Source organism: Cynocephalus volans, chromosome 11, assembly GCF_027409185.1.
Source record: "Cynocephalus volans isolate mCynVol1 chromosome 11, mCynVol1.pri, whole genome shotgun sequence".
NCBI classification, from domain to species: domain Eukaryota; kingdom Metazoa; phylum Chordata; class Mammalia; order Dermoptera; family Cynocephalidae; genus Cynocephalus; species Cynocephalus volans.
The window spans coordinates 61,051,468-61,079,264 of record NC_084470.1 but is presented as its reverse complement, the minus strand read 5'-3'; the positions used below and the strand labels follow the sequence as shown (position 1 = coordinate 61,079,264).

Here is a 27,797-nt window from a genome sequence, read left to right as displayed (position 1 = left end):
GTCTGATCCTCTGAAGATGCGCATCCTAGTATGACTTTGGAGAAACAGAGCTCATGATGTGTTTGCAGGTTTCTTCTGAGAGCAGTCTCCAGAGAGTCCTCACAACCTCTGAGGTCCAACTTAGGCATCACAGCATTTGTTAGCAACAGAATCTCTTGCCAGATACTCTAGCCTTACTTGGAGTTTGACGCCATAGGTCTCACACGGTTCCAGCCTATGTGGGATTCTGTCCCAACAGAAATGGTCCAGTAGGGCCCATGTAAGTTTGGGCCTCAGTCTGGTTTGGATTCTTTATTATATTCATGTTCCTTCTGTATAAATTACACCACACATTAGGAGGCTTTGGGTTCAAGTATAATAGTATTTAATACTGTATTTTTTATACCTTGTCTACTTCTAGATTGGATTAGGAAGGGCATCTGTGGATGCACTTTCTTTCCCTTAAGACCACGTAAAGAGAACTGGCTTTCTCCCACTAAACACAGCAGCCTATCTGGGATGGTGCGAATTCTATCTCTTGGTAGAACAGGAGGAAGTATCCTGACAGTATTCATGGAGATGTGAAGATGTTAGCTACTACTCAACTTGGATGGCTTCAGGCATGTGACCAATGTTTTATTTTATTTTGTAGTAGTTTTTATTTTCTTGAAGAAGAGACAAAAAAAAAAAAAAAAGAGAGAGAGAGAGAGATAGAGAGAGAGAGAGAGAGACTCTTGGGAGGACTTCTTTAGAGTACCCAGGAAAGATGGGTTCTTTATTTTTCTCATCATGTCTTCAGTGTCGCACTTCTGGTTTCTACTGCTACAAAGTCAGTGATGCCCTCTGCTCTAAGAAGGGAGCATAGTGTAACATCACTGTATATGAAGGGTCTTCAAAAATTCATGCAAGGATTCATATTATTTTTTATCCTATTTTTCCACAAACATCTTGAAGTACCCTTGTATAGTTATTCCTTTCTTGGGTCAGGGATATGACGATCTTCCCATTTTGTGGGACCAGATGTGATAATTCCTAAACCATCCCTTAGAAATAATGCCAAAGCCTCATTTGACACAGACTGAACCCACTTGTGGTAAACATTTCATCACTCCCTTTGAAGAGAGCTTTCCTCCAAAAGCCATATCTCTGTGTTTGCCCTTCATATGAAGTATGTCTCAGCAGAGGTAAAAAAAGCTTTCTGCCTTTCTGATTCTTTGTGGCTTGAGATAAGCGCTACTCATTTTCTTTTCAATGGGAGTAAATCATCTTTCTCATATAAAAATCCTCTCCTGTATTTACAAACGTCAGGCTTGTCAAGATTTTCTAACATTCCAGTACGACCTTAGTTTCTTCAGATCTTAATGAACAGCCAAAGTAATATACAGTGCTCTAGGATGGGCTGGTAGCTTCTCTTTTTATGTCTTGTCATTTACCCAAGAAGGTGAGGATGATGAAGGATTAATAATGCATATGACACCCCACCCCAGTACTGCAACATTCCATGAAACAAATGAAGATGGGAACAAAGCAGGCAATAAGCAGACAGGACACATAAAAGCAAAACTTACACCCAACTATCTTCATCTCTGCATCAGAAAGAAAGAGGCGATAATGAGGGGACAGCACAGAGAGAAACAAGAACAATTAAGACAAACAGGAAAAGAGAAAGAAACCTCACTTGCAGGTTGGTGATGAAGCATGTGCATTTTATCAGGGGTCAAAGAAAAGAACACAATGTATTTCTGAGCACAAGCAAAAGTCAGAGGGTCCTCTAGAAGAACACCATGCCTGCATAGCTGCCTTCTAATGGGAAAGTTCAGGGCAACCCAGAGGAGCAGCACTTGCCTCAGATCTGATTCAGGGAGGGGCAAAACATCCCTAAAGTAGAGTACTCTCTAGGACATCTTTCTTAAAGGGGGTCCCAGACCAACAGCATCACCATCACTTGAGAGCTTATGAGAAAAGCAAATTGTTGGGTCCCACCCCAATCCTACTGAATCAGAAACTCTTGGGGTGGACCCAGCAATCTGTGTTTTTCCAAGCCCTGCAGTTGATCCTGATGCATACTAAAGCTCGCTTTAGGAAAAACTTAGTCATCACTTAGAACGACATACTAAATCATAGATGGACTTTGCATGACAAGATAGAGACAATTTAATTAACATAAAATTTGGCCCATATCCCTACAGTCAAGGATAACCTTAGAAATTCAAGGCCTAGAAAACAAATTAAAATGTACTTCCCACAGAGCCATGACAGAGTCCTGTATTTCCACTGGTCCCTCAGCACAGACTTTCCAGGAAAGCTAAGAAATAGAGAGGGACATAGAAGATGGTGGCCTATCTCTGCTGGCTTACACATGTTCTAGAGAAGGATACAACCCCTTCTTGAGGAAGAAGTTTTAAACTGTCCCTGTCAGATTATAGTATTTTAGCTGACAATTTTCTTTAAAGTTTTATTATGGCTAATTCTGACACATGAGTCACAGGGAACAATGTTAATATCAACTTGTTCATCTGGAACACCTGTCCTGCTGCAGTCTTTCCTGTCCATCTTCTTAAAAAAACTAGGAATAGAGTTATGGTATGGTATAGAGTTATTAGCTTTTGTACTGAACTAAAATGAGTTTGGAGGGAAGAAGGAAGTACCCACAGAAATATGGTGATCAACCAACAAAAGGCTGTGAGTGCTTAGTTTCAAAATATGGCTTAAATTCCCATATCTGTTTGTTCTTTAATCTAAGATGGCATTTTCTGGTTGGCTCCTAGAATACCATCACTGTTGCCTCTTGCTAATTGCCATTGGCCATGAGCAGAACTGGATGGCTGGGTGGTCAGGACCTCAGCTGTGGCACAGAATAGGATACCTCCTGCTCACAGCATCCACGTGGTAGTACATATGTACACTCCCATGGAAAGCAGTGGTAGAATGTCAGAAGAACCTTTTCAGAAATGGCACATTAGATAGATACTGGTATGGCTACAGCTTATCTTAACTCTTACTTACAGCTTTGCCAAAATGCTTTTCCAAGGACCTATATGGGCCAGTTGTCTGGTAGTTTCTGCCAAATGCTGATAGTTTTAAAATGAGGATCACAATTTATGAATAATTCTAATTTTTCCATTTAATTTATCAGACTTAAGTGTTGAAATGCTCACAGTTACTGGCACAATTTGTTTCCTTGTTCTTTCTCCATGTGTTCATGTGTAAAGAAGATAAAGTTGCAACTTCTTATAATGTGTTTACACCAGCACTGTGAGGGCTGAGGGACTGCTTCAGCCCAGGTAAAATATTATCACAGGTAAAGGATGGACCAGGTGCAAATGCAGGGGTGGCCAGGGTTTGGAAGACTCACAAAGGAACTTCTTGCCAGAGTCATTGTTTCCCAAGACAGGCTGACTACGACAATATAAAACAGTCCTGCATACTTTTTCTGTTGTTCCAGCAGGGCCTGCAGGTGCAGCCTTATCATCTTGCCCATGGATGGCAAACCCACACTGACAGTATATTGGGGTGCATTAAGGGGGTTGCCAGTTGTTAACAGCCCACAATCCTGGGAGTGGCTGTCTGTGTAAAAAGCTCTTTCCTCAGGAGGAGAAAGGGTAGAAGAGGGGACAGGTTATGCACAAAGGACTGTTTCTTGTCTGTGAATCAATCTCTACTTTCAGCTACAATACTAAGTACTTCAAAGGCAGATAACCCAGGAGGCGGCACACTCACAACCCCACTCTGACCCTCCTAGGATTGCCCAGTGTCTCTGCCTTTTGGCGCAAATCATACAATCATCCCTTAGCTGCCCAGGGGAGGGAAAACCCTCTTAACTTCAGTTTGTCTCTACAATGCCTGATATTGCAGATTTCCGAGGTCATGTCCGGTATACACAGAAATCCTTTATAAACCTGCGTGTCAATGATACAAAGAGATTCAGAATACTCCAAAAAAGATCTCTTCCCATAGATGAGGTTTTGACAATACAGCTTGGAATCAAATTTTGCTTAAATACATTTTTGACTGAAGCCTGTTTCTAGTCTCTGCTCACTTGGTTTTAATCCCATGACTACATGAAGGCTATGAGAAAGGTCATGTCCAAATCTTAGACAAACAAGTTTTTAAAAGAAGGGAAGGACTTTAAGTATATCTCTCCACCACATGAGCCTAGATATCTAATTTTAAAAAGATCACCAGATCAATTTTGGGAACCATCTATTCATTTCTGAAAGCCACACTGCCAAGAAGCCAGAGACTATGGGCTCTTCTTTTACTGATTACCAGGCCCAGACAGAGCTGAGGAATAATGTCAGGGCAGCATGGAAGAAATGTCTTATAGAGGACATCATCTCTACAACAGCCAAACAGAGGCTTTTCATAAGCATAAAGTCTCCTTAGCATTTAGAAATAAATAAAATTGATCTACTGGACTAAGTTTCCCATCCAGAAAACTCCCATGTGCATGAGTAGTTTGGATCCACTTCTCCAGCTCTACACATGTCCACCTGACTAGGAAACATGAACCTGATATTGTTCTACTAGAACCATACGTAAGGGTTCATGCATTCCCACTTTCTCCCCTGGCTCTCCATTGGGCATCAGGTGAAAGGGGTAAGACAATTCCTAAGAAACTGGCTAGGTAGTACTATTCACAGTGTCTAATTTATATCATTTGCCTGATCTATTTTTCTGATAAATTCAAATGTATCTGCTATTCTTACACAAATGGGATTCACCGATACTATAGGCACATATTTTGGTATGTTCTTCTCCTTAAGCAGGAAGTTCTTGTGAGGCAATTCTCTTTTAAGAATGTGATGGAAGAGAAAGATGTAAAATGGCATCTCCATGAAGATGCCATTTTCTGTGGTGGTTCCTACCAGCCAGCCTCCACAGAAGACAACAAAGCCCATCTGCTGGATTGCCGTGTTGCACTGGTAAATATGATATGGGAGCTTCTGGAAAAGAACAAACGCCTACAAGAGCCAAAGGGGTCACTGGCTGCAGATGCAGTCAGCAATACGACATGGGATGCGGAGGCTTTCAGTGGCTGTAGGGTTCATCCATAACACAGTTCACCACCTGCTCAGGAGAGGAGCACTGGACTTCATCTGCCTAATCCATTTCCCTCCCCAGGCCCAAGCAGTTCTACTTACCTGGCATGATGACATCAGGAAATCCCAATTTTCTTGTAATTGCCAATCCCCTATTAAACAACATGGGATTTTCTCTCCGAATCTGTTCCATGTCTCCACGAAGAAGCTGCAGAGAAATAATAAGACCTGCAAAAACAAAAGCATTTTCTTACTCAGAACCACACTTCCATGCTGTTAGGTAGTATAAGGTGAAAAAAAAGTATGTGGAAAAACAGAATTAAAAGATAAAAATAAAAAATATAAACTATTTTTCAAAATAAGCTCCATCAAGTTCAAGACACTCTTGTGATGATACCAGCCACTTAGTCCACCCCTAAAAAATGAGGGTCCTGAGAATTTAACCATGTCAATGCAGTCTTTTTTATCTTATTAACTGAAGAAAAGTGAGTGTTCTCTAAAGATTTTTTAAGATTAGGAAACAAAAGAAGTCCAAAGGAACCAATCAGGGCTGAAAGGTGGATGCCTAATTATTTTCCATCTAAACTCACAAAGGTGCCATTGCTTGATGTGAGGAATGAGGAGTATTGTGGTGAAGGACTCTCTGGTGAGGCCTTCCCAGGCATTTTCTGCTAACTTTGGCTAACTTTCTCCAAACACTCTCACAATAAGCAGATATTATTGTTCTTTGGCCTTCCAAAAAGTCAGCAAGCAAATGCCTTCAGCATCCCAAAAAACTGTTGCTGTGACCTTTTGCTCTTGACAAGACCATTTCTACCTCTTGGTTGCCATGGCTTTGATTGTGCTTTATTTTCAGGATCATATTAGTAAAGCTATGTTTTCTCTCCTGCTACAATTCTTTGAAGAAATAATTCAGGGTCTTGATCTCACTTGTTTAAAATTTCCATTGAAAGCTCTGCTTTTGTCTGTAGCTCACATGGGTGCAACAGTTATGGCACTCATTGAGTAGAAAGTTTGCTCAATTTTTTTCAGTCAGAATTGTGTAAGTTGAACCAATTGAGATGTCTACAGTGTTGGCTATTTCTGCTAATTGTCAGTCCTGCTCAGTTAGGGCATGAACAAGATTAATGTTTTCCTCACAAATGGATGTGGATGATCTGCTGCTGTGGGCTTCATCTTCAACATCATTTCATCCCTTCTTAAAATGATTTATCCATTTGTAAACTGATTTGGGGGAGCACTGTTCTCATAAACTTTTCATAAAGAATCAATGATTTCACTATTCTTCCACCCAAACTTCACCATAAATGTGATGTTTGTTCTTGTTTCAATTTTAGCAGAATTTATGTTGCTCTGATAGGAGCTCTTTTCAAACTGATGTCTTATCCTTCTTAGTGCTTCAAACTAGATCCTGTTCAGACATGTTATAACAAGTTAGTACGAGTTTATTTTGGTTCAAAAAAATTTTGCAATCCTTGCAGTTTTTTCATAATATGCATTTTCCATGAACTTTCTGAAGACCCCCTCCTACTACGACATAGTCACATTTTCCAGAGGAAAATGTAAAAAGTTCAGCATTTTTCTTGAGAAAATTTTTTGATGCAGGAAGTATAAGTTATTCTGAAGAAACATTCTAGAAAGCTAAAGAAATTCAAGTCAAGGTGACCTCAATAACCCAGAGAACTAATCTATTAAACACAGACTAAGGTCTAGGAGATTGAGTTGCTTCCCTCTCTATTAACCATCATCAAGCCTGAGGTATGGCTGGCCCCCAGTGAATAGGGAATGAGAGAGGGCTGAACTACATAAGTTGTACATTTGGAAACCCAGAGAAATTTACAGACTGGAAACAAGCATGACTAAAAAAGACCTTGGGTCAGGGTGTCTCACAAGCTGGAAATGAGCAAGTTAAGGTGTGCTGTTTTATGCTTGGCATGCCAAAGTATCAGAAGTAACTTGCTCGTTCAACCTTACACTGGCTTGTAAAGAAAGTAACAGAGCAGACATCACATTCTCCCTTCAGGGAACCACTGAACTGCAAGGAAAAGAGGGTGCCTTTGTGGGGCTAACTAAGCCTTGCTTTAGTCCCCATGAGAATTTCAGCCCCTCCAGATGACCTTTGTTCAGAACCTGGAAGAATATGTAATGTCCCCTTAGGTCAGTTGCCATCTGGCTCATTATTTGCACCCTTGGAGTTTTGAACAAAGTTATAATCTCCTGAAATTCCCCCTTCCCTTCCACCCTCCTGAAGGTCCATACGCAACCACTGGGTAGAAGGCTGTAAGGGGTCCAGTCTATATGGAGTTAGGAAGTATCGCCTCTGGGACTGTGAATGGGATTAGCTGTTAACAGGATGATCAATTTAGGTGCTGATCTATGGGTCAGCAGGAGACAACCTCAACAATCTATGAAGTCGGGACTTGAACAGAAGATAAACATCTATAGAATGAGGAAAGAAAGTGCTAAGATAATGAGGACAATTAGAAGAGTAGTAGCTGGAATAGGGACAAAAACAAGCAGACCTTGAACTTTCAGAATACTAGAGATGGGGGTGAGCCAGGGGGGTGGTTTCGGAAGGGACAGGTTGGGTAAAGGGTTAAAGAAAAATCACGATTTATAATAATAATATGCTTATAATAAATAATATTAAGAAAAAAAAGAAAATGTGGTATATATACACAACTGAATACTATTCAGCCATAGACAAGAATGAAATTCTTTTCATTCTTTGATTCGTAGCAACATGGATAAGCTTGGAGAAAATTATGTTAAGTGAAATAAGCCATGCACAAAAAGAGAAATACCACGTCTTTACTCACAAGCGGGGGCTATAAAAATAAAGAAAGAATTAAAGAAAGAAAAGAAGAAACAACAATCACAATAATGCATTGAACTTTCAGAAGAGAACGGAATATGGATACCAGAGGTGGGAAAGGGGAGGGGAGGTGGTTAGCAAGAAATTGGTTAATGGACACAAGGGATGATTACATTTTGTAATGATGAACATGCTAATTGCTAATCTGATCATCATACATTGTTCACAGGTATTGATATTCAACTCTGTACCCCACAAATATGTTTGATCAATTATTTTTCAATTAAAAAATTAAAAAGCAAAAATTAAAAAAAACAAGCAGAATTGTCTGGGAATGGAGAGGGGGGAAGGGATGGAGAAGTAGAGAAAGAAAGAAGTCAGATAGAAGAGTTGCAGGTAATGTATCTGGCAGATAAAAGTATTCCAGTAACTAGGAATATGTACTCTCACAGCTGAGGAAAGATAGTTCTACTGCATCCCAAACAGAACCTCAAGATTATATCATTGATTCTACTAAACTCATGCTTCCCAAGAAACCCTGGGATTACACACATGGTATCCCAGGTGTCAGTGTCATTAACACCAGGACTACAGTGCTTTGAAAAGCAAATATGGTATTACAGTTGGCATTCTGGTTAGATAATAAGTGTTTGGGATTTTGACCACTGTAAGGTAATTTTCTAAATCCTAATCACTGGGTAGACTAGACTACAATTAATTTATAAGCCTGAGAAGCTGGGGTTCAGAACCTAGACCACAATGATCTCTGCAGAGGAGAGCAGCTTGGGATGTACCCATCCCTCCGGCACATCCTCAGCTCATTCATCTTTGTTGTCTTTACACAACTATCAAATCTTATCTTCTGTGTAAACAGAAATCCATGACCTAGGAGACAGCCCAGTATGAAGCAAATAGCTGAGGATGGGACAGTCTCCAGAATTTGAGGGGGTGGTGGTTCGAGGTCAAAGAAAAAAAAAATCAGCAGGCACACTCTTATCATTTCACATTGGCAAGGATTTATTCAAGTACCCATTGACTGCTTTTCACCTCTGCATTGTCTGAGCAACCAAAATGGCCTTGAGATACAAAGTAAAACTTGTGAAGATATAGCCTAAAGGTGCTGGGAATGTGACAGCTAGCTTTTGAGCTACCCAAAGTGATCCTAAGCAGCTACTCGCCACCTCTGTACACGACAAATAAGAAGAAAACTTCCGTTTATGCAAGAGATTAAGTGGAAAGGCACATGAAGCATAAAATAAACCACCAATGGAGCCTATAAAAACTGCATCCCCTTTTGTAGGAGTTCGGATCCTGGAACTTCTGGGTTTCCTTTCTGGTTCTGAAACCCTGGGTGATTAAGACACATGCCAAATAATGCTAAGGCGTGGTCCTCAGGACAAGAGAGCCCCCGTGAATAGTGCAGAAAAGCAACCCTCTCGCCCACTCAGTATGCAACCAGTCCTTTGGCAACACTTAGTGTTCTACCTATCCACCATCTCGTTGGGGCCCTCAAGTCAAAGAACTAGAAAGTAACCAAGTCTATACAATTTCTCTGTTAATCTGATCCCTCTGATTACCTGACACAAGAAAACCATTTTCTTACTCAACTTCATCTAAAGATTGGCCCATAAAAAAGTAACTAGAAAAATTGACACCTGTGTGGAATACTGAAGGGTCAACTTGGCTTTAACCCTATACCCCCTCTCTCCTATTCTTTGTGGAAATGCTAGAGGGGATTAATTTTGTAAATTAATCTCAGCCCAAGATAGGTAAATAACACTGTAGTTAAGTCATTTAAAAATAAATGGAAAACTTGTGTGCCTACTGCTTTGTCTTCACTTGTCCTTAACGACCTTCATGTTACTGGAATTGTTAAAAGTTCAGTCTGTTGCTACACATCTGAGAGGCCAACAATGGAAATGAAGAGCCACATATATTAAAGTTGCATATAAGAGAGTTACCACTGAATAATACGTTTACTCTCACCTCTCAAAACCAATGTAGCAATTCCTTCTGCATTTTTATATGATTTGACTTGAAGAAAAAGCACTAATAACTTCTGAAACTGAATTGCCTAAGCAATGAACTGTCCATGATGGTTAACAAGATGTGTGACAGTTTACAACAAAATAATTTTTATAAAGATATATCTTAATTAAGGAGACTGACAAAGACCTCAACTATTTCTTTAGCAATCTATGAAATTCTCTGACACAAAGACCCCAGAGTCCAGCAGTGGAAACCCATACTCAAAAGTGTGGCAATACAATAGAAAGGCCAATGTCCTGGAGTCTAAAGACTTGGGCTCCACCCTGGCTCAGCCACTAAGTCATTTCACTGAGCTTCAGTTTCCTCATTTATATAATGAGGAAGTTAAAGCAGATAATTACAAAGGTCTCAATTGACTTCCAACACATCCTTCAAAAAGAAGCAATCTATTTCCCTTCCTGACTCCTCCACAACTGCACAGAGACCCCTTCTCAGTAGGGTCATCCTCATTGAGGCTCTCTGAAGTCTGTGGTGTTCCAGCACAGAGGGATGAGCATCTGACATCTAACATTTTAAATGGCCAGTGTCTGTGGGTTTTGGATAAAACTCACAGACACCAAAGAAAGCACAGTTCCTGCTCACTCTGGGGAGCAAGACAAAATTCATCATCTTAATTTGTTAAGGTGATGGTGAAAACTGCTCTTTCAGTTTTTTTTAAAAAACGTAATACCACTAGCATTTCTCCTATAAAATGTTCTACATGTTTTAATCATGTCGGGCTGGCCCGTGGCTCACTCGGGAGAGTGCGGTGCTGATAACACCAAGGCCCCGGGTTCGGATCCCATATACGGATGGCCGGTTCGCTCACTGGCTGAGCGTGGTGCTGACATGTTTTAATCATGTCATGCCCCAAGAACTTGCAGCCAAGCGTACCTCTTTATAAATCAAATAAGTAAATAAAGCGAAAACATGACAAATATTGATGTAAAGGTAGTTTTCTGAATTGCTAATAACTTTCCTATATTCTAAAAATAAGATTTTATTTGTCTCTTGTTTTAGCCTAGTTTTAGCACACTGCATGAAGCTCCTTTCCAGCACATGGCATGGAGCTCCTCCTTAGCATCCAGGAACATCCATAAGGGAAAACTCATTTTAAAATAGTGGGAGAGGCTCTCAGGGCCCCTACATTACAGAGTTTTAGAGGAATCAAGTAATCCCAGCTGAAGGTCTCTGGTGTGGATCTCCTCTAAAGACCCTCCTAGTTGAGCATCTGCTGACCCCAAAAGAGAAAAAAAAACTTCTCGTAAACAACTATTGCTCTTTAAAAACTTCCATGCCTTGCAGTGGCTTTAAACTGTCATTTAAGGCCAACTTATAATTTCCAGCAAGTGCTATGAAAGTTAAATAAAAGGTTATATAAAAGAGGTTATGAAATGATTTAGAGGTAAAAACTACCAGTTGAAACATGGTTCTATGTAAATTAGATAGCTATTTGCAAAGGTATATTAAGGCTCATAGGCTTTTAAATAGTGCTCCAAATTTAATCAACTAATTAATGTTCAGATTAGAAAGCGCAATCTAATGTGTAGAACTGCATGAGATTTAGACAGAAATTTAAACAGAGCTTTAAAAGAAAAGAAGTGAAAAGAGAAAGGAGAAGTTGAGCTAAGATGAAAGCTGCTTTGAAATAAGATTTTCTATTCTAGTTCTAGAATGACTGATATTGGAAGCCTAATCATTGATTCTCATTAGTGTCTGACTTTCTTGATGATGCAAATACTAAACAGGAATAGAAAAAGAAGTGATGCTAATATTTGTCATTTTTTTTTTTTGGCTGGGTGTGTAATCTTTGTTCAGGAAAACACAGACTTCATAATGTGACATGCCCTGTAACACTTTTGCTCATTATGGATTTAAATTGGAACTCAAGTTACCTGTCAAAGCACATGGAATCCATCACAGAAAGAACAGAAAACATATTCTGGCCAGCAGATATTAGGGAAGGCCTCAAATTATTACAAAAAGAATCAGTAGAAAGTGCCTAGGCAGGAGAATAAACATTTGTAGGGAATTAAATTTTACACATAGCAGCCGATCAGCATCAACCAATAGAAGTGCTGTATGATCAGCAACTGCAAATGCAACACAAAGTTTTCTAGCCAGAGAAGTACATCACCATGGCTGGCGCTGGGGGCAGAGTACTTGGCACTGGACTTTCGGATGATGTTCTCATGGATCTGGGACCACTCACTCTCGTTGTTGCACCTGCAACAGAAGGACAGGCATCATGGCTCTCAAGTATTTTAAACATCTGGTTTGATGTTCCAATATATAACACTAAGTTTGATGGGAAAAGGATTCCTCACTTTCTTAAAGAAATGAGTGTATGTTTTACTAAACTAGACAAGGCTGATTTCCTGTTAAGGATAGAAGATTCACACTTGGGGAAAGGGTAGAAACTTTAAAATGAATCTCTACAAATATTTTTTAAATGGAGAAATATCCTCCTGTCTGAAGTAGCACTCTCTCATGTGATGTTCTTTCTTTTTTAGCCTCCCTTACCACCCTCCTCTCCCCCATCCCCCATACACACACACACAACCAGGCTCTTGAGGAAAGCTCCTGATAGAGAAAAAACAGTTCCTGTCAACAAGTACTACAGTTTAGAAACTGCCATAGCATTGGCTTTATTCTGTCATTCGATTGCCATTATACTGGCTCCAGCACAAAGTTCTGTTAAGCTCGGGGCAATGTGGATACTGCTTGCTTGTAGCTTTATTTCAATCAGATCAAGATAAGAAGAAAAGCTTGGAAGAGTAGTGAATTTGGTTCACTGTGAAGTCCTCTGTGATCAAGGGGAAGGAGAATGCAGCAGAGAAGTCTAGAGCCTAACTATGTAAAAAATAAGTTCCTTCCTATGGACTTCAGGATTGGGACAAAAGACATAATGGAAGAACAACACCGTACTTCTGTTAAGTTCTGAGGTTTTAGTGTCTTCCCCTCTCTAAAGGGTAATTCCAAGGGAGCTACCACCACACAACTGCTTGAAACAGAGCTTAGAAACAGAGACTAGGAATTCCTCATCCTAACGCCCATTTCTTAATGAAACAATTGGGATGATATTAGGGTAATCTCTTGAAAATTCCATTTGATACTCAGGGAGTCTCCAAAGCCCTGGTCCTATTCCCTGCCCTGTTGGTTAGGGAGGTATGGACCTGGCAATCCCAGAAAACATGACCCATGCAAAAAGGAAAACACACAAGATCTTTCACTGATTACTCAGAAATGTGTAGTACAGGAGGGCCACTTCCAGTAGGAAACCTCAATAAGAGTTACAGTATGTGCCATCCAGCAGTATGAAGCACTACAGGTTCTGACATAAAAGGGTTTGTACAGAGGCCACTCAGAAATAAAGGAGGTCAGGGCCGAGCCCGTGGTGCACTCGGTAGAGTGCTGCGCTGGGAGCGTGGCGACGCTCCCGCCGCGGGTTCGGATCCTACATAGGAATGACCGGTGCACTCACTGGCTGAGTGCTGGTCACGAAAAAGACAAAAATAAATAAATAAATGTCTTAAAAAAAAAAAAAAAAAAAACATTAAAAAAAAAAAAAAGAAATAAAGGAGGTCAGTCACTAGCTTAATTCTGTTACCCAATCAGTGGCACTTTGGACCCTTACCCATATAAATAAGACTCACTTCTCAGAGCTATTGTGATGAATGGTTAAAGGCGAGGTTCTCATTGCCCAGAGCTCTAAGGATAATTTTCTGCTTGCAGAATCCTTTCCAAACAAAGCAAGGAGGAAAGCGTCCTTTAAAATGATCATTATGATTCAGCAACTCAATTGAAAATAAAAAATGATTAGTGCTGGCAGCAGCACACCCAGCCCTTCATGTCTCACACACTATCTCATCTTGTCCAAACAATCAATACATCAAAAAAGTGCCCAGCTCATGAGGACTCAAAAGACTTGCTGTTAGTTTTTTCTTGTCACTTCCTAGGTTTACAAGATCAGTAGTTACTTTAACTGAAATGTGACAACAGGTTGTCACTAATAACATACTCCCTCCGTCACTACCAAAATAAAAAAGCCTTGAAAATTACTCCTCACCCACACCCCCAACACATGAGCAATTTCAGTATTTCTCCAATAAAACATTCATTGGTCCCTTGGCAGTATAGAGGAGCTGGTGCTTTGTCAGCCACACCAACAGTGACAATGTGTATTATTTCACTCATATGTACCCCTCAACCCAACACATACAATTCAGAAGCCAGAAAACTGATGGCTTGTTCCTGCCATTACTCCCCCCTTGCACACCCCTTACCTATTGCTGGCCTTCACAGCTCTGCCTTCAGCCCATTTCCTCCTTACCCTGCAAGCATTCCTGGGCAATCTTGCCCACTTCCATAGCTTCAGCCACCACCAGAAGCTGCCAAGCCCCAAAGTTGTGTCACCAGCCCAGACTCATCCATAAGCTTTTGACTTGCATGGCCATGAGAGCTCCTCATTTTTCCACAACCTGTCTGTTCCCAGAGATGACTTCTTACTGAGTGAAATGCACTAGTTCACTAAACCAGAACTCTTCCAGTAGTCACAATGTCCTACAGATTTTGCTATCTTAAAATCTGGCACATTTGATCTCTCCTCTTCATGGCCTTGGTTTGAGCATTATCATCTCTCTTCTGGGCCAGTATAATCACCTTCTAACTGGCCTTTTAAACATCTCCCTTTCCAGAATACCAATCTGGTCATACGGTCACAGTTTTCAGAGCCCTTCAAAGGACCCCCCTGTACACAGGTTAGAGTTCAGACTTTTTAGCAGGACATTTAAGCCACTCCACATTCAGGTCCTCTCTTACCTTTCCAGGCTTCTCTTTTACCTTGAAAAAGCCCAGCAACCTTACATCTTTACCTATGTGCATCCATTGCCTGGTAGCTACAAAGGCTTTACTTTCCCAGTTTTCTTTCTTTCTTTTTTTTTAGAATTCAGTTTAATATTGCCTCCCCTATGAAGCCTTTACTGAGTTGTTTTCATCACCATCCTCGATTTTCAACACCCCTCCCATGAACCTGACCACAACTTCCTTTGGGTTTCCACTGACTTCTGATTTCTAGAAGAATGTCTCTTTTACTTCAGGCCACCTATTTGTCTATTTCACCCTACTATAAGTCCTTAGAAGGCAAGGACTATGTCTTGCTAATGATCTCCATATAGCGAAAGTTGTAGCACATAGTACTTTATCTAATATTTGCTTAATATTAAAATTTATTTAATATTTCCAAAGTTAACTGGTCATTTTGTATAGCTTAAATGTTACTAATTAACACTCTGATATCATCTGTACCAGAATTACATTAAAGTGAAGACAGATATTGAGAAAAACATTGGTGTTATGACCATCTTACAGAACCATCAAAAGCTTTGTCTAGATTTAAGAGGAAACTAAAAAGCTTCTATACAGCAATGGACACTATCAACAAAGTACAGAGACAACCTACAGAATGGGAGAAAGTGTTTGCAAACTACACAGCAGAGAAGAAGCTAATATCCAGAATATAGAAGGAACTCAAACAACTCAATAGCAAAAAAAACAAATAACTCAATTAAAAAATGGGCAAAGAACCTGAACAGACATTTCTTAAAAGAAGACATATAAATGTCCAACAGGCACATGAAAAAAATGCTCAAAATGACTAATCATCAGAGAAATGCAAATTAAAAAACCACAATGAGATATCATCTCACTACCATTAAAATGACTATTATCAATAAGACAGAAAATAACAAATGTTGGCAAGGATGTGGAGAAAAGGGAACACTCCTTACATTGTTTGTGGGAATGTAAATTGGTATACCCATTATGGAAAATAGTATTGGAGGTTCCTCAGAGAACTAAAAGTAGACCTACCTTATGACGCAGCTAACGCACTACTGGGTGTATACCCAAAGGAAAAGAAATCAATGTATCAAAAAGACACCAGCACTCCCATGATCACTACAACACTACTAACAATAGCCAAGAGATCGAATCAACTAAATGCCTATAGTGGATGAACGTATTTAAAAAAACCTATGGTGTATATACACAATGGAATACTATTCAGCTATAAAAAGAAATAATATCCTATCATTTGCAGTAACATGGATAGAATTAGAAACCATCATCTTAAGAGAAGTAAGTCAGGCACAGAAAGACAAATATTGCATGATCTCACTCATATGTAGAATCTATAAATAAACCAATTAATTAAATAAAGTGGTTCTCCTAGAAGTAGAGAGTAGAATAATAGTTACCAGAGGGTGGGAGGAGTGGAGAGGTGGGGGTGGGAGAAATGGTGGACTAATGGGTATAAAACTATGCTATCCACTCTAAGTGAATCACTGTGCAGCATATGCACATATTGTAACAACACACTGCACCTCACAAATATGTACAAGTAAATGTCAAAATTGAAAACAAGGGCCGAGCCCGTGGTGCACTCGGGAGAGTGCGGCGCTGGGAGCACAGCAATGCTCCCGCGGCGGGTTCGGATCCTATACAGGAATGGCCGGTGCACTCACTGGCTGAGTGCCGGTCACGAAAAAGACAAAAAAAAAAAAAGAAAAAAAAATTGAAAACAAAATAAATTTTAAAAATAGAAAAATAATAAAAGGACAGTGAGAAAAATCACATTTCTGGGGAAGTAAGTGAGAAATGGAATGGCTATATGAACCTACCTGATTGAATCAAGGAAGGTGGAGTACCAGTGAATGAAAACATGCTTGGATATGAATGAGAATATGCTTACAGTGGCTCTAGAGGAAAGAATGTTTGAAACCAAATGTCATGCAGATTCATTTGCAAAGAGTGAGTTCCTGAAATTTTACAGTCTACTCATGATAGGCTATAAACAAGATTTACCTTTACAGAATTGGCAAGTTATTGTTCCAAAGCTATCAATTCACCTTCAATAATCAATGCTTCCTTTTCTCATTTTAATATGATACTTGCTTTCAAATATGTTATCAACGAACTCAATTGTTCAATTTCAAAAATTACTCTCATGAATCCTAATCCCATGAAAGACTTCATCACTTCCTGCCCCTCTATCTTACCCTTCCATTCCTCTAGCAGCATTCCCATGCTATACTTGATGTAGTTATTAAATGCATGTTTACGTAAAATTGTTCTCTAATCTTAACAGACTGAAAAATCCCATTCTTTGGTGACAGGTATGCACCTTCTATGGCCTTTCTTACCCAAAAGTCCTTACTCTGGATTAGTATAGAGAATGAGTGGGTTTTCAAATTCACAGAAATGCACATGTATTGCCTTGTTCACTCTATTCATCCCTCCCTTTTCCCATCTGTTTTTTTTGTGGGCTACAAATTACCTCTTCGTCAGTGGCCAATAAATAATGTTACATTCAAAAGAAACTTTTCTCTTTCATTCACATTGCTGAACACTGAGAAAAAATATTTCTGCAATCTCTTCTAAAGATTAAAATAAAACCATCTCAACAAAATAAAAGCCATATATGACAAAGCAATCACCAATATCATCCTGAACAAGAACAAGACAAGGATGCCCACTCTCACCACTCCTATTTGACATAGTTTTGGAAATACTAGCCAGAGCAATCAGGGAAGAGAAAGAAATAAAGGGCATCCAGGTTGGAAAAAATGAAGTCAAACTGTCCCTGTTTGCAGATGACATGATCCTATATAAAGAAAAACCTAAACACTCTACCAAAAACTATTAGAGCTGATTAACAATTTCAGTAATGTTGCAGAATACAAAATCAACACCTCAAAATCAGTAGCGTTTTTAGAGTCCAATAACAAACTGGCAGGAAAAGAAATGAAGAAAGCCAGCCCATTTGCAATAGTCACCAAAATAAATAAAATACCTAGGAATCGATTTAACCAAGGAGGGGAAAGATCTCTACAATGAGAACTATAAACATTACTGAAAGAAATTTAAAAAGACACAAAAAGGTGGAAAGACATACCACACTCTTGGATTGGAAAAATTAACATTGTGAAAATGTCCATAGTACCCAAAGAAATCTACAAATTCAATGCAATCCCCATCAAAATACCAATGACATTCTTCACAGAAATAGAAAAAAAAAATCTTAACATTCATGTGGAACAACAAAAGACCCCAAATAGCCAAAGCAATCCTGAGCAAAAAAAATAAAACCAGAGGCAGAACACTACCCAACTTCAAATCATATTTCAAAGCTATTGTAACCAACACAGCATGGTCTGGGACAAAAACAGACACCCAGACCAAGGGAACAGAATAGAAAACCTGGAAATCAACCCACATACTTACTGCCAACTGATTTTTGACAAAGGCAGCAAGAACATACATTGGGGAAAAGACTGCCTCTTTAATAAATGTTGCTGGAAAATTGGACATCCATATGAAGAAGAATGAACTGGACCTGTCCTTCGCACCATATACCAGAAGCAACCAAAAATGAATTAAAGATTTAAATATACAACCCAAAACCATAAAATTACTAGAAGAAAACATAGGGGAGACACTTCAGGAAGTAGAACTGGACAAAGCACAAGCAACAAAGGAAAAAATAAATAGGATTATATCAAACCAAAAAGGTTCTGCACAGCAAAAGAAACAATCAACAGAGCAGAAAGACAACCTATGGAATGGGAGAAAATATTTGCAAACTATACATCCAACAAGGGATTAATATCCAGAATATATAAGGAACTCAAAAAACTTCACAGTAAAAAAACAATCCAATTAAAAAATGGGCAAAGGAGCTATCTAGACATTTTTCAAAGGAGGACATACAAATGGCCAACAGGTACATGGAAAAAAGCTGAACATCACTAATCATCAGGGAAATGCAAATCAAAACCACATTGAGATATCACCTCACCCAAGGTAGGCCATTTATTAAAAAGACTGAGAATAACAAATGCTGAGGAGGATGCAGGGAAAGGGGAACTCTTCTATACTGTTGGTGGGACTATAGTTAGTACAGCCATTATGGAAAACAGTATGGACATTTCTCAAACAGCTAAAGACAGAACTACCACATGATCAAACAATCCCACTACTGGGTATATACTAAAAGGAATGGAAAACATCATGGCAAAGGGATATCTGCACTTCTACGTTAATCATAGCTCTATTTACAATAGCCAAAATACAGAACCAAATTAAACGTCCATCAATGGACAACTAGATAAGGAAAATGTGGTATATATACAAAATGGAATACAACTCAGCTGAAAAAAGAATGAAATTCTGCTATTTGCAGCAACGTGGATAAGAAAATTACATTAGGCCAAATAAGCCAGACACAGAAAGAGAAATAAACATGCTCTCACTCATAACTAGGTGCTAAGAAAGAAGGAAAGAAAAAAGATGGGAAGGAAAGAAAGATGGGAAGGGAAGGAAGGGAAGGAAGAGAAGGAGGGAAGAGAGGAAAGGAAGGAAGGACCACAATAATACATTGAACTTTCAGAAGGAGAGAACAAACCTAAGGATACTAGAGATTGGGGCGGGTGATGGGGACTGGGGAGGGACTGGTTGGGTAAGGGGCATAAAGAATAATTACATATCTTCCTTAGAGAAATGCCTACTTAGCTCTTTTGCCCATTTTTTAATTGGGTTGCTTGTTTTCTTCTTGTAAAGTTGTTTGAGTTCCTTATATATTCTGGATATTAATCCTTTGTCAGATGTATATTTTGCAAATATTTTCTCCCACTCTGTTGGTTGTCTTTTAACTCTGTTAATTGTTTCTTTGGCTGTGCAGAAGCTTTTCAGTTTGATATAATCCCATTTGTTTATTTTTCCTTTGGTTGCCCGTGCTTTTGGGGTCGTGTTCATGAAGTCTGTGTCCAGTCCTATTTCCTGAAGTGTTTCTCCTATGTTTTCTTTAAGAAGTTTTATTGTTTCAGGGTTTATATTTAAATCCTTAATCCATTTTGAGTTGATTTTAGTATGTGGTGAGAGGTATGGGTCTAGTTTCATTCTCCTGCATATGAATATCCAGTTATCCCAGCACCATTTGCTGAAGAGGCAGTCCCTTCCCCAGTGAACAGGCTTGGTGCCTTTGTCAAAGATCAGATGGCAGTAAGTGTGTGGGTTGATTTCTGGATTCTCTATTCTATTCCATTGATCAGTGTGTCTGTTTTTATGCCAGTACCATACTGTTTTGGTTATTATAGCTTTGTAGTATAGCTTAAAGTCAGGTAGTGTTATGCCTCCAGCTGTATTTTTTTTGCTCAGCATTGTTTTGGCTATGCGTGGTCTTTTATTGTTCCATATAAATGACTGGATAGTTTTTTCCATTTCTGAGAAAAATGTCATTGGAATTTTGATGGGGATTGCATTGAATTTGTATATCACTTTGGGGACTGCCTCTTCAGCAAATGGTGCTGGGATAACTGGATATCCATATGCGGGAGAATGAAACTAGATCCATACCTCTCACCGTATACTAAAATCAACTCAAAATGGATTAAGGATTTAAATATAAACCCTGAAACAATAAAACTTCTTAAAGAAAACATAGGAGAAACACTTCAGGAAATAGGACTGGACACAGACTTCATGAATACGACCCCAAAAGCACGGGCAACCAAAGGAAAAATAAACAAATGGGATTATATCAAACTCAAAAGCTTCTGCACAGCAAAAGAAGCAATTAACAGAGTTAAAAGACAACCAACAGAGTGGGAGAAAATATTTGCAAAATATACATCTGACAAAGGATTAATATCCAGAATATACAAGGAACTCAAACAACTTTACAAGAAGAAAACAAGCAACCCAATTAAAAAATGGGCAAAAGAGCTAAGTAGGCATTTCTCTAAGGAAGATATACAAATGGCCAACAGACATATGAAAAAATGCTCAACATCACTCAGCATCCGGGAAATGCAAGTCAAAACCACACTGAGATACCACCTAACCCCAGTTAGGATGGCTAAAATCCAAAAGACTATGAACGTTAAATGCTGGCGAGGTTGCGGAGAGAAAGGAACTCTCATATATTGTTGGTGGGACTGCAAAATGGTGCAGCCTCTATCGAAAATGGTATGGAGGTTCTTCAAACAATTGCAGATAGATCTACCATACGACCCAGCTATCCCACTGTTGGGAATATACCCAGAGGAATGGAAATCATCAAGTCGAAGGTATACCTGTTCCCCAATGTTCATCGCAGCACTCTTTACAATAGCCAAGAGTTGGAACCAGCCCAAATGTCCATCATCAGAGGAGTGGATACAGAAAATGTGGTACATCTACACAATGGAATACTACTCAGCTATAAAAACGAATGAAATACTGCCATTTGCAACAACATGGATGGACCTCGAGAGAATTATATTAAGTGAAACAAGTCAGGCACAGAAAGAGAAATACCACATGTTCTCACTTATTGGTGGGAGCTAAAAATTAATATATAAATTCACACACACACACACACACACAAAACGGGGGGGGGAAGAAGATATAACAACCACAATTACTTGAAGTTGATACGACAAGCAAACAGAAAGGACATTGTTGGGGAGGAGGGGGGGAGGGAGAAGGGAGGGAGGTTTTGGTGATGGGGAGCAATAATCAGCCACAATGTATATCGACAAAATAAAAATTTAAAAAAAAAAAAAAAAAGTTTAACCATTGCTTAGGAGAATGGAATTAGGAAAGCAAAATTCTGCAAGTACAGATATACTTCATCCTAAACAACACAAATATATTAAAATCTGGACATATATATATAACCTTGTGAGGCAGGTGACCATTCTTTCCATTTTACAGGCCAGCAATGGAGGTTTGGGAATTTAATAAGCCCAAGATCACAAAAGATAAAGCAGGCCCAATCATCTGCTTTATGAAATAATTCATAATGGTATCTCCTTCTATTAATAGTCTCAGCATTAAAAGCATAGAACAGTTTGTAAAATATCAATTTGCATCCTTTCAGGAGCACATCTGTGGGAAACATCACATGTACATATTTACTGCAACTCCCATACTTAAACTATGGTGCTCATCAACTATACAGAGAAAGAAGCAGAAGCATAAATAAGAGGAAAAACATATATACACAAAGGAGAAAGAATAATACACTGGGGGTCAAAACTAAGAACAGATGAAATGATGAAATCTAACCAGCTAGGCCACCATATTTTCAATACTAAACACCCCCAAATTTAGGATTTCTTTCTTTTGAAATAGTCACAGTAAAAAGGCCAGACACCATTTAATAGACCTTTGTATCCAGATTGTTTGCATTATTGCACGAAAACAATCTATAAAGGAAATGATGTTTGGTCAATATCTCCTATGATTTATATGATTTACAATGTCCTCGGCAAGGGATTTGAACTTCTTTCCCTAAAAAAATACTTTAAAACTTTAGAAAGTATAAAGCCAAGGTTAAGGGTTTGGATCCCCATACTGTAATTAAATTAAGGATCTTGAGATAAGGAGGTTATCCTGGCGGGCCCTAAATCCAGTGACAAATAAGATAAAGGCAGAGGGATAAGTGAGACAAACAGAAGAGAAGAAGACACAGACAGAAGAGAAGGAAATGTGAAGCAGAAGCAGAGAATGGAGTAATGTGGCCCCAAGTCAAGGCATGCTGACAGCCACCAGAAGACGGAAGAGACAAAGAACAGATCCTCCCCTCCAGCCTCCAGAGGGAGTGTGGTCCTGCTGACATCTTGATTTCAGACTTCTGGCCTCCAGAACTGTGAGAATGAATTTCTGTTGTTTTAAGCCACCAAATTTGTGATAATTTCTTACGATATCCACAGAACACTAACATACAAGTCCATGGGTCACAGATCTAAACTATGATGGCAAATTTGTTTTGTTGCTAACAAAGGTGACACATTTATCTATACTATCTTCATATATATATATATATATATATATATACACACATACTATATATTTATATCTATGCTACTCTACATCGTACATCTATTTTTATCTATACTTGCTTGACACCTACATTTTGGTTTGATCTGGTATCAGCTAGGGAAATCTACAATATCCATCAGCCCCCTCAAACTGCAAAACATAGCATTTTATTCTTAGTTTACTAACATGAAATTGTTAAATAATTGAGAATGAAGGTCGACCTCTGTCAAACGCTTTTTTTGATATCAGGATGACTGTATGGTTTTCCCACTTTGGATACAGATATTATACATTATATGCTAATTGTACTGTGACCAGAGAGAAAGGCTTGTGAAATTTCTGCCTTATGGAAGGTGTGGAAATTTTTTCTGAAAATAATGTTTGTAAATGTTTCATGGGCAATGGAAAAGATGTGTTGTTTGTTGGACCAAAAATTTTGTTTAGAGCTGGGAGAACTATATGGCCTGGTGAGCTGGGATACTCCATTTACACCTGCTATCCTGGCATTTACACCTGATGTCCTTTGATATCACAACGCTCTGGCTTCGACTATAAATTATGCTCACTCTATTTATAGGTAGCAGAGCAAGTGATTAAGAGCATGGTTTCTTAACCAGGCAGCTTAGGCATGTTTCTCACCACTCTGTGCCTTGTTTCCTCATCTATAAAAGAGCGAAGATAATAGCCCATACTGAGTGCTCAATGATGCTATTATAACCTGTCATATAAACCTTATTCAGATTCTTTCCTAAATCAGATTCTCTCCATACTTATTTGTCTTCTTATTTGTCAGGAGGCATGTGAAAATATTTCCTTTTACTGTACTTTTGTCTTTTCTTTATATTTCTAATAAATTGGCTATAACAACTTTGAGTCAATATTATTACATGCATAAAGGTCATGACAATTAGATCTTCACTATAAATTCCACCATATATTGGTATGCAACGACCCTTCTATCTTTGTGGAGAAAAAAATGGGCTTTCTGGAACAGTAGCAGAGAGCTGGAGGCAGAAATGCTGCCAAGGTTTCCTGGCTCTTCCCAGCTAAGAAGGTGGTGATGTTAAGGTTGAGTTTGGTCAGTATTCCTTTAAACAAGTGTATGGACCACTGGGAAAATTCCTCCAGAATGGGGGTGTGAACCCTGAATTTAATGGGTAGCAAAGAGTAACCTTCTTCTTTGCAGAACCAAACAATCAGGGGCTGGTCCCACCAGGAATTCTGAGGCTGAAGAAGTGGTGCTGTCACATGCTGTGTGTCTGTGCCAGCTGTGAGAGGCCACTTTGTTTCTTGTGCAATCATGTGTTGGAGGATGAAACAGGAAATAGGCACGCGCTCTCTTTCCACCAATTCCTGATAATCCCCACACAACAAACTCATTTCATACCTTTTACCTTATACTTTATTGTTCATCATTAATACTGTTACATTTGTTTTCATTCTGTTTATATTTGATTACTAGCCTGTTTACTTTTAATCTTTTTGTGTCTCGTTATCTTTGTGAGTCTCATTAATATTACATAGGTAGATTTTGTTTTTTAACTATTTTGAGAATTTTTAAGTTGCAGGATTTTTTCATCTCACTTACATTTACTGTTATAACTGATATGAATGAGTTTTCTTCCGTGTTTTGCTTTAGGCTTTCTGATTTTTAATGCTATTTTATAGCAGATTCTGAACTGTATGATCTGTATTCTTACTGGCACCTTTGTGGAAGTAAGAGGGATTCTAAATCCTGCATTTATTTCTATTAGGGATTATCTTCAGGTTAATTTTTACTAAGAAATATTAATGCTGTTTTTAAATCTAATTTGTGCCTATATTATTATTGGTTAATAAAAAGTATGATAACCCAAAAGCAATAAAAACTAAATGTTGACCATAAAGAAGAATAACACTTTAAAAATAACATGTTCTATAAAGCCTTTGATAATACTTCTACCCATAGCATATTTTGTTATTGTTGCTGTTTCTGAATCATTACAGGTTAAACAAAATTTTTAAAATAAAAATATGACTACCATTCTCCTGTTCTTCCAAGAAATGTGATTAACTTGCTGAACTACTTAACTGTAGTGTGATCACATCCTCCTCTGTAAGACGGTGAAGCCTCACTCAGTGCACAGGGTTGGTCTGAGGTTTCAATGTGACTATATGGGGGTACTTCAAAAAGTCTATGGAAAAATAGAACTGAAAGATAATACATACCTTTCCATGAACTTTCTGAAGAACCCTCGTATATACAGAAGGCCTCTGAAAGAGCACAGAGTACTAAACAAATGTGTACTAGCATTACTACTGAAATAGATAACATTTTATGTGATCACTATGGAGTAATTAAGATATTACGGGTGGAATTATGTAAGATTTGTGGCTTAGATGTAAAAGCGGAACTTATCAATGTCCAAGGGTCACTGGGAAAAGGAGACAGAAAATCCATTTTACATGGTATGTGGCATGTGCATTATTTGGGAATACCTCATTTTGTAAGCCACCAATCTTCTAATTCATTTCTCTACCTCTTTCCTGTTTGATTCACTAGTTCATATGGGTTCTCTTTTTCTGTCTCTCTTATATTACCTTATTCCTTTTAACTCAGCTAACAAAGTTGTTATATAAAGTAAATGTACCATACATTATTAAGGCCCTACGTTTATTCACTTTGTGAGAAAACATTCTCATGCCACTCTTTCTAGAGGAACAGCAGAACAGATAAGGGAGGGAAAAGAATGTAGATGTGTTTTCCAACCCTGTGACAGAAAATACTTGGGATCTTACATGGTAACGCTGGAATCTGCATTAAAGACTCCTGCTATGAGACTCTCACTCCTGCATCAACAAGAGTCATCCTGAGCTGACTTTCTTCATTCTGGCTCATTATTTAATGAGTTATGTTTTGCAGCAGAACTAACTCAGAAACAAATCTAATTAGGCACTGAGGCGAAAGACAGTGGGTACTGGCAGTCAAAACAGAGCAGTTCTACAGACGTTCACCTTTGAGTTTTCCTTGTATGGCCTGAGCAGACATCTGGTGCAGATATTCAAACAACACAGGTCTGAACACTGTCTGATAATGGACACAACAGATGAAGGTCCTGGGTCGATGATGATCCATGAAAAATTGGAAAGGCCCAGGCAAGGAAAGAGAAAAATGTGAGCTACTTCCTTATCTGACTTGAAAGTGGAAAGCAGTATTTTCATTTAAAGTTATTATATATAAAGAATTGAACTGCCTTTTTTCTGCACCAAAAGGAGGATGGCCCACTCCTATCTGTACCCTTGCAGGCAGATCTTCAGACTTCAACTGACCATGAATCTTGAACAGCCCAGTAACCCAATTCTAGCTCCTCCCAGCTACAATCCAGAAGTCCTGCCTACCATGCCACTAGAGGCAGACCTGCAGACCTCAGTCTGACTGCAGATTTTTTAAAAGGCCCTGTACCTACAACCAGGCATGCCACACCAGTACCTCAGGGCAAGCCCAGAGACCTGAGACATTGAGAAGGTAACCAGACCCCACTCCCACATCCAGAAACACAGTCAGTGCCTAGAGGCCCTTCCTGGGGACCTGAGGCATGTAGCCAGGGACCAGAACCCCGCCCACAGCCAAGCACACTATGTCAGCACCTCGGGGCCTGCCCGGTGACCCGAGACATGGAGCCGGGTGCCGGACCCCCCTTCCACAACCAGGTACACTGCACCAGTGCCTTAGGGCCCACCCAGGGACCTGAGGCATGAAGAAGGGAACCGGACCCCCCTCCCACAACCAGGCACATGGCACCAGCACCTCAGGGCCTGCCCAGGGACCCAAGGCATGGAGCCAGGGACCAAATACACCCCACAAACAGCAACCACCAGCACCAAGGAGCATGCCAAAAACATCACCTCCAGGTGGGTGGCCCACCACAGCCACCACAATAACTATGGCTGCCACGAAAGCGGCTAGATGCCATAACCACCATGCAGATAGTCCACCAACCACTGGAGTGCACTGACACAAAGTGTCACCAGCAGAGATAAAGAAAGAAGAGGATATCTCTCTCCACAAAGCCCATTTCAGAGTGACAGAAGAAGCATCTCCTCTATGATAATATTGGGGGACCTGATCACACCTCTCAGCATTGGACAGATCATCTAGGCAACAAATCAACATAGTAACCATTACTCTTTCAGAAGGAGAGAAGAAATCTAGGGTAATTAGAGGGGGGAGGGGAGATGGACAGGGGGATGGGGAGAGATTGGACAAGGGGCATAAAGAATAATTACAATTTGTAATAATATATAAGCTAGTAATATTGATTTGATCAACATATCTTAATGTTGAACCCCAAAACTATGTATATTCAATTTTGATTCAATAAATAAATAAATTAAAAACAAACAAACAAAAAAAGAAAAAGACCAAGAGGCTCTAGCTTTGGAAAGGGATCGTGGCAGCAGAGCAGCCCTCTTCTCCGGGCCATGACTTTTCCGGCAGGGGCAAGGAGTTCCCCAGGAGGGAGTGGGGAGATAGCAAACAAAAAAACGGACACACACACACACACACACACACATACACACAAAAGGCCCTGTAACCTGGTCCTGGTCTCTCACAGATATGATTCAGAAGTCCTGCCCACCCAGGGACCCTCTGGGGGACATATATGTCTATGCCTCTGGAGGTAGACTTTAGTATGACTGCAGATCTTGAAGTGGTGTTGTAACTGCAACCCAGCCTCCCAGACAAGTAAGAGACACCTGTCTGGAGGCAGGTTCATTAATCTTAGTCTGAGTTTAGATCTTGAAGTGGCCCTGTAACCTGGCTCTTGCCCTTTGCAACGTAGTCTGGGAGCAGTCTTGCCTACCCAGGAACCCAAGTGAAGCACACCTGTCTGAGCTACCAGATGCGGGCCTGCAGATCTTGATCCCAGTTGCAGACCCTGAAACAGTCCTGTGACTTTATTCAAATAGCACTCAGCTGAGGTCTGGGGCCAATTCTGCCTGCCTAGGGCCCCATCCAGTGACCTGGCAAGAGCCCTCTCAGGGACCCAATGGAAATTACACTCATCCATGACCTGATAACAGGCTTG

The 27,797-nt window shown here is 39.5% G+C and overlaps 1 protein-coding gene across 1 annotated transcript in view; it reads right to left on the bottom strand.

The window, feature by feature from the left end:
- The window catches only part of DOCK3 (dedicator of cytokinesis 3), a 390,304-nt gene that overhangs the window by 107,351 nt on the left and 255,156 nt on the right, over positions 1–27,797 (bottom strand). The window contains exons 13-14 of the mRNA XM_063113398.1: positions 12,002–12,090; positions 5,124–5,249 (exon numbers count right to left, since the gene is read on the bottom strand). Coding sequence (XP_062969468.1) covers positions 5,124–5,249; positions 12,002–12,090 — 215 coding nt within the window. The remainder of the gene's footprint in view (positions 1–5,123; positions 5,250–12,001; positions 12,091–27,797) is intronic.